General features: G+C 40.4%; 1 protein-coding gene across 1 annotated transcript; it reads left to right on the top strand.

Moving 5' to 3' along the window:
• Positions 1-7,933: 7,933 nt before the first annotated feature.
• Positions 7,934-13,718, top strand: LOC311497361 (maternal B9.15 protein). The gene is made up of 5 exons (XM_084557642.1): positions 7,934-8,090; positions 10,791-10,968; positions 11,072-11,209; positions 11,426-11,774; positions 12,304-13,718. Exons 2-5 carry the CDS (start codon positions 10,796-10,798, stop codon positions 12,514-12,516), a joined length of 873 nt encoding a protein of 290 aa, XP_084413768.1. The 5' UTR covers positions 7,934-8,090; positions 10,791-10,795; the 3' UTR covers positions 12,517-13,718.
• Positions 13,719-13,930: the final 212 nt, after the last annotated feature.

Below are 13,930 nucleotides of genomic sequence, written 5' to 3'. Positions count from 1 at the left end.
CCATGGCAACTGCTGACACACAGGTGAAATGTTTCATAACCAGACAACTCATTTGTGTTGCGGGTCACAAAGTGGACTATTTAACCACCTTATGCTTTTAGCTGTTTGCCAATTTTCTTTCAAATAAAAGACAGAGAGTGGGCAGTCCACTCACCTTGACTGATTTAATTGTTAAGACAGCCGAGGACGTGGAGCGGGTGGGGTGGGTTGAGGCGACTCAGTCAGGAGCTGTGGCTGGATTCGATTGTAGGCCAGCTGGGGGCACGCGGTAAACCGAGCCACACGACGCGTCTCACTGCACAGACTATGTTTAATTGTTCTGCATTGTACAAGTGGGTCCCTGAGCATTTAATTACACTGTACCAAAGTTTGCGCAGTGGACTAGAGATTGAAAATGCATCTAATACTAAAGTCTTATGCAATTTTATAACTTAAGGAAAAAAGTCAAACTTGGTAGAAGAATCTTCAGCATTAAAAGGAAATGGGTCCATAAGTCCTTCTAATTTTGGCTTTAACTACATCAGCAGTGATCAGGGAGGAAATCTGAGAGATTCAAGGGAGTGAAGTTTTGAAATGTTTCAAAAAGAAAACAGGAAATGCAATTTGCATTTGCTTTCTGAGTAGAAGGCAGAGGTTTGGTGCAACCAGAAAAAAAAAACGCTTGAAGTTTGTTGAACAGTTATTGACTTATTCCCTAAATAAACAGTGCTTTAACCTTTTCTGTATGGCATTGTTTACTCTCAGTGCACTTAAAAGATGTAATGTACGCTGTGTTTAGACTGCAGCCATGTGAACCAAGGAGAGGGACTGAAATATAGGTAATTAAAAAGTCACTAGCAAAATTAAATACGGGTGAGAAATGACTTTCTTGCTGATTTAACCCTATGCAGAGCTTAGATCAACATGATATAAGGGCTGATGTAAGGCTTTGTTATCTACAAAGAAAACATGAGAGGAGGGAAAATGTCAACATGACATGCACAGCACTTGAACCCAATGGTGAAGGCCTGTCAGGAGAACTGAAGGAGACTCCCACACCGCTAATTAATGCAACTATTCTTATTTATGAGAATGGTTAGTTTGCTTTAGGTGAAAATGACATGTACTTGGAAATCACAAATCATTTGACTGTGTCGGTGTGATTTCAGTATAGAATTTGTCCCTTTTACCACCGGTTTTCAACATTTTCCAATAGTCTTCTGAAGATCCCATTATGGTACGTCTGAACTGTGAAAAATTCAACCAAGTGTTGAGGTTTCACTCTCAGACTTAGACTTACATAAACTTTATTGATCCAAACGGGAAATTGCTTGGTCACAGTAGCTTAGTTGAACATTAAAAACACTCTTAAGAACCACAAGTAAAATAAAGATTAAATAAAAGTAAAATCTAGTAAAATAAAATAAAAATAGTGAACAAATGTAAATATAATAGAAACGGAAGAATATATATTAGATACGTAGGAATGACAGTAATGTCCATTAACATGAATAACATGGAGTTATCTGTTACAGTAATGTGAGTTGTTGTACAATTGGATTGAGAATGGCATGAAAGAAGTCCTGTAGCGTTCACTGTGTGAGCGAAGCTGGATCAGTCTGTTGGAGAATGAGCTTCGCTGCCCCTCTATAGTCTGGTGTAGTGGTTAAGATGGACTGTCCATGATGGAGAGCAGTTTGTCCAGTGTCCTCCTGTCGCTCACTGAGACAAACGTCTCCAACTTACATGACCAGCGTTTCAGATCTATTTGTCAATCCTACTTATGTACTTTTTGCTGGTACTGCTCCCCAACAAACCACAGCAAAGTACAGACTGGTAGAACATCTCCAGCAACTTGCTGCATACATTGAAAGACCTGAGCTTCCTCAGGAAGTAGAGTCTACTCAGGCCCTTCTTGTACACAGCATCGCTGTTGTCCCTCCAGTCCAGTAGCTCTGTTTATATTTCCTAAAAGGTAAAAAATAACTTTTGTTTCACTAGAGTATTATCACATGGATTTGCCCAATTGTCACATATCTGCAGGGCTTCAAATGCAAATATTCATATCAATACTAGTATCTAACCTTTTTTTTTGTAATTATTAATGAATCAAATGATTACTTTTTGGGAAAGGTGTCAATTATGACACGGCACTAAGGCTGGTCTGTAGGAAGGATTAGAGTGAATTTCAACTTTCTGTTAACAGTGATTTTTACATCATGACTCTCATCAGCAATGACTGCTCAGTCAGCTCAGTGCCCCACAAGGGCCCTGACTACAAGAAGTCACCAAGCTGCACCATCAAAAAAATGTGGAACAACCAGAAATGTGTGGTAATCCAGCCCATGTTTATGTTGTCCATGGCCTAGCTTTGGCCCTGCTGCAGAAAAGACAGTGAAATCAAGTTTTAACATGTAGCCATTGTCTGTGGCTCTCTCGGTCTTCTGTGTTTATTTTTATTTCTAAGTGCTTCTCGTGGTGAACCACAATCACACAAGAGGGAAATCAGCATTTGACCTACACACGGCGTCACCGCCAAGGTGACAGGCCGTTGACTTGTTGAAGGACCCTTTGCAGCAAACTCTTGGGGCTGAAATATAAATCCAGAAGTGACAAAAATTGCAGTTCCTTGAATGGCCAAATGGCTGCCTCACCGAGTCAGTCCCCCGAGTTTTACAGCAGAAGTAAAGATGTTTAAAGTCAAACTGTTTTGGTTTCCATCTTCATGATAAATGTTTATTTTACTCACCGGTTTATATTTATGCTTAAAGTTATGCATGGTTAAAGGCGTGGCTGCTTTGAGTGACAGGTTGGTGGCGTGACAGGTTGCTAAATCTATAGCATCACCTGCCCACCTCAGCCCCACTCTGTTTTAACACTTTTTGAATTAGTCTGTGGTAAAGCAGAAACAGACAAAGACCAGATGAGATAGATAGCTGGGGCCACGGCACCGAGCTGCTTTAAAACCAACCCTCAGGAAACCCTTGGGTGACGTTAGTGAGGGTTCGTCCGTCTTCATATACAGTCACTTTGCGTAGACAGAGAGCTTTGCTGTATGCGACACCAATGCCACACCATGAGTTGGTCTTAAAGCATCAAATGTTTCCTATATGAAATGCTAGAGACCAAAGAGAGGGCTTAAAGGGAATATGGATAACATGCATCAGTTCATGTCTGTAACCCTTCAATGTCAGGTACAATTTTGGGGAGTAGAATTGCTTTCTCCTTCTTCCTTGTCTTATAAAGAGCCCTCAGATTTTCTGTAGAGTCTTCACTCACACAAAAGGAGAGCCACTGCTACGCCGCATGCAGCAGATTGTTAATGGAGTTCAAAAACAAACATGTACATCATGTAACAAAGACAAGGAGCGGGTTTCTCTCATAATTTCTAAGCTTAGCCTCAAACACTTCAAGGATCATTAGAAAAAAACATTCAGTCTTTTAATACCTAAGCAGAAACCTAATATTAGAAGAAACATATAGAAGGAGTACATTTTTTTAATTAAAAACCTTCTATTTTCTGGCTGTGAATTACCTGCAAGGCGCCAACCTGAGAAAGGCCAACTTTTTTAATCTAAAACGAGGGTACTGATGTGATGCATTGTAAATACAAAGAGGTATCGATCCACTGAGGTGGAGGAGGGAGTGGGGGGGTTGGGGGGTTGATAAAGGTCACGGGAGGTGTGTGCTGCATTCGCCATACTTTTTCTTAAAGAGGCAAATGTACGTTCCAGACTTAACCACATTATTGGGGACCGGAGAGGAGGGGAGAGGGACTGGATGCCAAGAGAAACACTTCTCTCTCTTAATGCAGACAAACTATTCCCCCAGCCCAAGGACAATCATTACCTGAGGAGAAAGAGGCACCATGTGTTAGGGGAAGAGATGCTTATACTGGCGCTGATCTTGAAAGGGCCTGGACAATCGATCGCATTAAGCTCCCTGTGAAAGAGAGAAATCAATATGTTTTTAAAGGCGAAGCAGGCTGCATGTGGTGTATGCGTGTGGGCTTCATTGATACGGCCAGACGCGTTTAGAGAGAAGCTGTTCCTGAAAAAGAACTATCACATTTCGAGGTCAAGTGGTTTCATTTCCAATACTTATCTACAAAATCACGGCACTTGTGACAAATATGTCCGTGGAATGTGTGCATATGAGTGTGTACAGAGTGTCCCAGTTTGGGTTCCCATTATCAGGGCAGAATATTGGCCAGTATTTGAAGAGCACAGATGACACACTGACAGGGAAAATCAATAGCCTTCTTATGGAGAAAGTCAGGCAGAAGCAGATGACGTCTGTGAGGCAACTTCGGTGTTAGGAAAAAAGGAAAAAAAGACAAAGGATAAATGAAAATGCTATGACTGGTCTCTTTGTTTTAGCTTTGTTGTTGGATATACCGCAACTTTTTCTTTAACTCATGGTATAGACATGCCTTAAATTTAAAAAGACAATTTAACACAATCAGTCTCACAGCTAACAAGCGGAATTGCCTACAGAGGTTCCTCTCAGAAAAATGGAGTGGGAAGGAGGTCAACAAGGGCAAAAAGCAAGAGAGAAAGGCAGAAGGGAAAACAAAGACAGAGATGGCAATTTAATTTTCCATCAGTTGTCAAAACAATGCTAATCAATACAAAAGACACCCACTCCTCAACAGTTTCTACCTCTCTCGTCCCTCTCTTTCTCTCTATCTGTAACTATTTCTCTCAGCCAACCTCACAGCAATAATTTACTCTTGACTTGGCATCTGGGGCAGGGAGTGTGATCCAGCAGAGGCAGGGATGAAGAAAAATCCACACAGACCTTATATACCGCCGTTAACCACTGACACAAATATCTAAATAGACAAAGAAAGCAAGTGATCAGTGGGTAAAAAAAAAAAAAAAAAGATTAAAAAAAAGAAAGAGGACAAGCATATGTGCATAGAAGAGAGTGAGAACACGGGTTAAACAGAGCGGTGCGTTCATGCGTGACTATGAAATAACACTTAAGAACCACATTAGCTTGCACCAGTGACGACCAAAAGTCCTAAAATAACAAATTATTTTAAACAAACCTGAAAAGTGCATTTGACTAAAAGAGGGTTAAGTGGTGGGGTTAGCTTAGGTTGGTCTGTTACGGCACAGGCGGCTGATGATGAATGACAAATGCAGGGATGAAGGTGGAAGAGGACATGTGATTAATGATGGTGGAGCATGAAAACGAAAAAAAAAAAAAAACAGTGTCTTAGAAACATTTCAGTGGCTCCATAGCTGGATGTAATCTGAGACAAGAAACCAGCCTGCCCTCCAGTGGTCTCAAAGATAAACAAACCATCTGAAAGGAAACGCAACACACTCGATATAATGTAAAAAGCGGCGAGGGAAAGTAACAGAGTACTTACAGTATTTACAGTTTTAAAGTACTGTATTGTACTGTTTCCTAAAATATTACAATTGTATGACACAACACTTTAATTTCTTCATTTAAGAGGAAAATATATTCTCACTATAAATTACAATTTCATATACAATTGTAGAATTTAATAATAATATCTAATGTGATGGTATACTGTTGTCAAACTATCCAATAATTAATATTATAAAACACTCACCAATCACGGTTTCCCACCATAATTTATCAAGAACCATAATGAATGCAGGATTTTAAATTGTAAAATGTAAAATGTAATTGTAAAAAAATTTAAATTGTAATCCTGTATATAAATTGCAGTTTTGTGAATCGATTTAAGTAAACATTAGTTAATTAAGTACTTACACAACAGCAGGAACTGGACAAGAAACACAGAAGTTTAAGATCCGTATCCATAATGAAGGATTTAAGCTAGCTCTTAAAGAAACGCGCACAGTTTCTGCTGAAATGAATCAATAAAAATATCACAGAAAGGGGAAGTGAGGAGAACAAACACTCCAGCGTAGAGCACTATCTTGTTGATATGATATGAGTCTGTAGTGTGTGATTTAGAGCTGCAGCCTCTCGGCCTGTGTTGCTGTGAACTGCTGGTATTTATGGATGCTTTATTGATCTTACACATACTGACTCACAGCTTGTTATGGCTGGCGCTCTGTGGTCAAAAGAGCACCGGGTTTATGTGACGGAGATACACTTTACAGTTCTTTGAAAATAACCCCAAATCAATCTAAACAGAAAAAAAAAATTGCAGTCGATTCTTTATGACACAAGAGAAGATAGAAAAACACATTTAGGACATTAGGGAGACTCTTAAACCAGCTGTGTAATGCAGCTACAGTGTTTATTTACACGTATTTTAACACAAACTCTAATGCAATAGCCAACCTACAGGACAGAAAAGAAAACCAGTGGCGAGTATAATTACTCATACATTGTGTTTCATTATGGTTTAGAGAAAGATATAACACTTTTAACTCGACTACATTTATCTGACAACTAGTTTATGGCTACTTTTCAGAAAAAGGTTTTATAAACATACGTTGAATCATGGGGGAAATATAGTATAAACAATAATTAACTCCAATTCAACTGGCTACACTGAAACCCATCAATAATTGTAGTTTCATAACATAAAGAACACGTTTTATTTATGGATATAATTCCTGTGATTTTGATTTAAAGTCAGCAATAGATTACTTTTCCAATGTGGTACACTAAAGAAACATCCACATCCATATTTCTCTAAAAGACAAGTACTTTTACTTTGCCTCACATTACAAAAACTGCTCTATAATGTATTGTACATTGCTATCGATTAAAACAGTGCTTTGATATTAATGTCTCATAATACAGATTTTTACATGAAGTCTTTCTATATTTATAATTTTGGGTTCACATTCAGCATAATAATGGTTGGTTGTTTTTATTTATTACCCATTCTACCTCGGCTATAACTTGTAAATATATAATCCCTGTAACTACTGTTCACTGTTTACATTTGCAATTTAGTCACTTTACTTATACAGTCTGTTCACGTTCTCCATGGACATTTTGGATAGTCATAACATTTATGGCATGGTAACTTGTATATACTTTGTATTTTATATCTTGTTCTATTTCTATTTTTATTTATTTTTTTTGCTCTTTAAAATGTCTCTACTTGCACGTTAAGCTGCTCACTTGCGCCTTAAATTGCCCCCCGGGGACAAATAAAGTTTTCTGAATCTGAATCTAAGATCAATAAAAATCGCAAACACAGGACAAGAAACCTTTTCGCCTGTGATAAAATGTAACAAAGTACTGCACTCAAGTACAGTTTTGAGGCATTTGTGCTTGACATACCAAACATTCAGAGAGCCATAGTGTTTTTACTCAAATACATTAGTTTGATACCTGCATACATTTGAAAATTAAGATCATAAATCCTCAGCTGTCACAGATCAAACTACCCAACCTTATACAAAAATAAAAATAAAAATAACTTAACATGTTAATGCATTGGTAGCCAATAATACTTTTGGTACATTTTGCTCACCATACTTGATTTACTCAATAATCTTATGTATACAGAACAATTAATTTGAGTAATTTATGTTGTTATATTGCTGCATTTTTTTTTTCTGAATGTATAGCTACCCATAACAAACACAGGCCATTTTCAGGATCATCATCATTTACAACTTCAAGTACTTTTTGTTGGCGTGTAAATGTTTGTGAAATTCTGGCATATTAGGAAAAAGAAAAATGGTGACAAAAAACAATATGGCCACCAAAATGCCAAAATTATCTAGGACACGTTGTCAGCCCTTCAATGTGAATAACTCATGAGAACGTGATAAGAAGGTAACTCAAGAGTTACTTCAAATGTCATCATAAGAGAGCAGGGCTGTGTTAGGCTGAAATCCCCGCACTCAGCTGTTTACCTTGACTGCCCATATTTGGGCAGGGCGGGGAGTCGCTGCGCTCAGAGAGCCAGTCAGCGCTTGCTCACGAAAGCTCGGTAAAGGAAGTGAGTCACGCTGACGGTAATGTTACGTCTCTCTGTTGCAGCAGAGCCGAAAAGAACTGAGAATAAGGAAGCAACATGTGCCTACCATAATAACTCCAACAAAGCACCAGCACAGGCACGACACGGCAAGAGCAGAGGGTCCGAGGACGCGTACCGACGGCTTTGTTTTCACACACAGGACACTTTTTTTAAAGTGAGTACCACTTTTTAATTACTTTTATTAACTCTCTTGTCTTATTGGTTGTTTTATTGTTGACGCGTTTGTTATATTGTTATATTGTTATAATGTTATTGCCGTTTTAAGTCGCCCACTGTGTTTGACGTCTGGGTTAATGTTTATGTTAAATTGTTGTTTATCACTTCAGTGTTTCACCGACAATAACGTTCAAATCACTTTTACTGTTTCAAATTGTACAGAGTTACGTCCCTTTACCTCGTAAAGCGAAGCCGAAATCCGTGGGCTGGTTTCTGCTAACTTTGTGTATTTCCACTTGGGGGTTTCCGCGCTGTCAGAAAACCCGAATGCGTTATTTCCAGCATGTAGCGAGAGGTTTCCTTCACCTGTCGAGGCAGAAAGAAACCGTGAGGAGGGTCGTGTTGAGTTTTTCGTTTTCAGGCTGTAATGGATAAATCTAACACTCACACACAAGCATGTGCGCACACCCCTGGGATCACGTAGTGCGTGGCCTCGCGGATTCAGCCTTTTGTTTCACGCGCATCCAAAAACAAGTTTGGTCGAGCCCCAGGGTTCATATCGACGAAACCAAACGACAGAAGCAGGGGGGAGGGGGAGCAGAGACCTTCACTTGAAGTTGACTTCCAACCACATTTACAATAACTCAAGCTCAGTTTGATTAAATACAAACGAAATAATCCAGCCTCAGTTCTCCACTAACACACCTACATGTGAACACAGTGTCACAGTTAATAATATGTTGGAGTCGAAATTGAATGTGAAGTATAAGCACTTGGGGAGGTTTGCAAGTAGGTCAAGTTGCTTTGTTCCTATGTAGAATCACAACAGTCAGCCACCAGCAGAGTCAGAGCGATAATGTCAACAGGTCACACTGTAAACATGGTACGCAGGTTGACTGCTGACTGCTCATCGTTGCTAGGGCCTACTACTGAACCTCTGATTAGATCAAAGAAGCGACACTTGCAGGTAAACAATCAGAGAAACTAAGCAGCGGCTGTGATTGGAGTTATCCTTTTGGGTCCTTTAGTATCCTAGATGTAGCTTGGTTGTGTGATACCACCCAGCCGAAAACATGACTCATCTTGTCTGTCTTCAGCAGAGTGCACAATACTGAAACAGCATTTGATACGTGGGATGTTGCATGTTGTTTGTGAACACGTTAACACAAGGACAAAAACTGTGTTTGGGCAGCCAAAATAAATTTTAAATACAAGGCCATACTGTGGGAAGGCTTTTTCGGACAGCTTTTATTGCCAGTGAATAAAAGAAAAATCCAAATTAAAGTAATTTCTTATGAAATTTTTAAGCATAAATTACAAACATTGCTTGTGTCCTTTGGTGTTTTGATTGTTAGAATATAGATAGATAGATAGATAGATAGATAGACAACTTTATTGATCACTTTGGGAGGTTCCTGCAGGGAAGTTGACACTTTATATATTAACTGTTAAGGCGGCTTTTCGCTAATGTCAAACGACTCCTGCTGTGATTCATTCAGCAGTTAATCTCAAAAATAATGTTGACATGAATCAGTCATAAAGATCAGCATTAGTTGCTTCCCATTACAGCTCGTCATATCATTGGTGCTTTAGTCCCAAAAGGCTTCGAGTCCGTCCGAATGCCTCGTCTGTTTTTTTTTGAGTGGTGCTTAGCCTGTCGCCTCTTAAAAAGTACATTCTTCAGAGTCATAGCACAAATATGACAAAATGTACCTGAAAAACCTGTGTTTCTGTGTATGTGTACCTGTCAAGACAGCACACGGGTCGGAGTGTTGCAAGCTCCCCAACAATGTGGTGAAGATGTCTAGGCGATGAGCGGAATGCAAAACAGAGTGAACGGAGGAAGCAACAATAACAGCCTGAAAAATACAAGTGGTCTGATGATGTTTTTACCTCGCAGACCAATTGCTGACTGAACTGTTTGAACATTTAAACACATGGCTGGTAATACATCAGTGCCTCCATAGCCAATGTAATGGCAAAACGATTGTCAAGTATTTAGAAGTCACTGCTACTCTCAGTGGTTGTGTCACAATCTGATTGCTGTTCTTAAGTGAAAGCTGTGGCTGCTTCTGAAAGAGCAAATAATAATTTCCTCTCACAACACATTACACAGACTGCAGTGATAGTGGTGTGCTTTAAGCCACAATAACAAATGACTGTCTGCGCCTCAAAGTTCAAGGCACAAGTGTTCTTGTCAAGAGCAACAGCAGGATGTTGGCGTGCTCAGTTGCAGAGCTTTGAATTGCCTTGGCCTGTTCTGAACACACTCTTCCCTCTGGTCAAGTTGACATTGGCACTCAACCTAAACAGACACGCTATCAGAAGGCAAACAGCACAGTGAGCTCATTGGATTTGCATGTCAGAGAATATTTGCACGTCAACATGGCAGCACTAGTTTGCATCTCGTTTGCCTGCGCATAAACTGTAGCCTTTTGTCAACACGGAGCCGTGTCAACATCTGCAAAATAGCTGGCACTCTTTCACGCACTCCCAACACCGGGCCCTCCTGAAGGTTATAAAAACAGAAGGCTCAGGGGAAACTGCACAGGGAAGAGATTTTATCGCTTTAACTTAAGTTCTCGCTCCCCCTCATCTCTTTGAAGGAAGTCGCAGGTTGTTACCAGAAAAAAAAAAAAACAGACGCACCGAAATTGCTAGTAAAACTCAATGTGTTTTAACTCTTCTTCTTCTACAGACACTATGAAAAGAGAGGTGAAGACCGGAGTCGACTTCCTCAAACGTCTGATGGTGGCACGGGGCAAGCTCAGTGAAGCCAAAGCAGAAGTGTTTGCTGAGAAGCTCCAGAAACTTTTATGTGACAAATATGATGACCACTGGTACCCTGACTGTCCTAGCAAAGGCCAGGCATATAGGTAATCACTTAAGAAGATCTTTCATAGAATGACATCCTTATTACTGACTGAGATCACTGTATTGCAGAATAAGACATTAAAGACATTTAAATCTTCTTCACAGATGCATTCGGATAAATAATGGAGTACTCTGCGATGAGGTGCTCCTCAAGGCATGTGAGGAGAGTGAGCTCACACCCAGCGAGCTGAGTCTTCCGCTTGAAATCACTCTGTGGATCGACCCACTGGAGGTCTGTGCAAGGTGAGTCACTGGCTGGCCTGCTGGGGCAAAGGATGACACATACAGACACGGCTCAACAACAAAGAGGCATTTTCTCAGTCTGCCTAGCATTTATGAGTGAGTCGTCATCATGCTCTGAAGGTGTGAATGAAAATGTCTGGGGAGTCAAAAGTAAGAATGTGGTCAGCTGTTCAATAAAACCTGTGTGGTTTACAAGAATCTGCCCCCTCGTCACAGATCTGGAGAGAACAGCAGGCCCTTCACAATAGCCTGTTTCAGCGCGGAAGAGGAAGAGGAGGAAGAGGGGGAGAGCGTGAAGGGAGACCAGGATGACTCCTTGGGGGACTCATTAAACCTGGACACGTCAGATTACCACTCTGCTACCTCCTCGGATTGCGGTTCAGCTGCGTCGAGCGACACGGAGGAGGAGGCCAAAGATGGCGAGACGGAGGGAGAGCAAGAAAAAGAAGAGGAGGTTGTCAAGAAGGAAGCTGCAGAAGGCGACACCTACACAATAGCGATGGTGCCCAGGATTCGGAAGCGGCACGGAGAAGTACCAAATAAAGTCAAATACGTCAGAAATATGGTAATTACGCATTTCTTTTACTAGGAAGAACATCCGTTGGTGCTTCACTGAAACTGTTTAGATACTCGTCAGAGTCTAAAAACACACAAATAAGTTGTTGCTTACTCTATTACTGTGAACATGGGCGCTGTAGTTTGAGTCAGTGCCACTTTCAGCTGCTCACATACCCACTAGGTAAATAAATGTGTTTTAATCTCCGGCTTAAGAAAAACCCCAAAGATCGGGGACTTTCGAAATGTTACCCTAAACAAGTATTCCTCTCAGAGTAGCTTTTACTGGAACTCCTCGCCTGTTTCAGGGAATTACTGAACCTTTTTTTGAAAAGTTAAATTATTTATAAAACTTTCTGGGAAGTCCTACGTCTGTTTTGTGTTAGACTCATAAGATATTTTTATTAATCAGCTGCAGCTTAGACATTCCCATGTGATAATGTTTCAGCATTGCATGTCCCATATTGACACCCATGTTGTGACGTCTCCAGTATCCCTGCTAATCTCTTGCGTTCCCTCCAATCTTTGTCTCCCTTCAGCTCCCTGCCAGCCTCCAGTACTTCTACCACCCCACACCAGTTTGGCCTCAGTACAAGAAGGCTGCTCCGGTTTTCCTCACGACAGTGTGCGCACCTCCTGCACCGCCACCTCCGCACCAGCAGGTTTTTGGCTACTACATCATGCCGCAGCCATCTCCGCAGTTCATATTGCCCCAGGCCACCCTGCACCCGTGGGGAGCTGTGAAGAGTTAGGCCGTCTGTTAAATGTGTGTTGGGCAGCATTATAACCTCCTTCAACTGAGCCATCTGATGTCAGATCTCCGCTAAACTTGGGCCTAAAAATAACTTCTTTTTTTTTTTAACTGTTAGTTATTCCTTGCACAATCTGTAGAATTTCCCCTTTCTTTGCCGTTTCTGGCGATTTTCCCTTGATGGCTTGTACTCTATACAGACCACCGAACTTCAGAGAGAATCAGCTGTCATGTCTGCACTGTTTATTTTCTTAAGTACTGTAATCATTAAGAATGACTTCAGTCACTGGGTGCTTGGACTAACTCAGGAACTCTCTGCAATATGTCTAATGCCAAATAATTGCCTTTTCTATGTATTTTTTTTCTGTGTGAATCTTTTCCAGTTTCTTTCACCAAATAGGGTTCACTGTGGAAATGTCACAGATAATCATTGTAAAATGTGATTCAGGGTTTTAATCTATTGTAGCTAGTTGACAATATATGTATATTAAGAAGAATATTTTTTACTGAACTTCTTGTAAATATCACAGATACCACAGACTGTTGCACACCTTCTGATCTTACTGTTGTAATTTATTTAGCCACCAGTGGATGGCACCCAAGTCACACATCTATATGAGATTGTACGTTTTTTATCAACTGTGGCTGCTGTCTGTAAACGGAACACAGTTTTGGTTTTTAAAGTCTTCTCTTCTTTTTGCTGGCGATGAAATATATAAGCGGTGTTTCTTTTACAGGGAATTCTGATCGCTTAAAGCTTTTTAAAGTGTTTGCTGAAAATAGCCTTCATTGCTTCGAACAGCCATGTCATTCCACAATACAAACGCATGCTTCACTCAATCTTGTAATTATTCAGATGGATATTTATTTGCTATTGGTGTCACTTTGAAGCTTTTGTGATCGTTGTTTTGCTTTCACCCTTTGCATTAGCCATTTGCCTGCTTATTGCAGTGGATTAAACCAACTCATACCTGAAAAAGCATTTTTTATTATTTTTTTCTGGTTTATCATTGTGTCTGCTCTTTTAAGGGGGAACTACCGTTTTTTACAACCTGGACCTTATTTCTGGCATAAAATACGATCATTTACTCACCCATATAAATTTTATGTGTCATTTGTAGTGGTTCGGGAGATATTTAGATCTGCGTATATCCATATAGTGGGAGTGACTGGGGCACCGAAACGCAGCCTCTAAATAACGCATAATCTGCCGCGAAACTCCTTCATTTCACCATACTGCTATGGTTCGTCCACAACCTCAGAATCGGAAAAATATGTAGCCATGTTGCAAAAAAACTAGCAGTGGCAAATTACAGGTAAACAAGCCGACTGGCGCTCAGAGATGACATCATCCAGGTCAGAAGATCATCCGGGGTCTGGTCAATCTACAGACGATAACGGGTAACTCCGGACTC

This window comes from Chelon labrosus (assembly GCF_963514085.1).
Source record: "Chelon labrosus genome assembly, chromosome: 12".
Taxonomy (NCBI): Eukaryota; Metazoa; Chordata; class Actinopteri; order Mugiliformes; family Mugilidae; genus Chelon; species Chelon labrosus.
The sequence above is the reverse complement of the archived record's forward strand: the minus strand, read 5'-3'. Positions and strand labels throughout refer to the sequence as shown.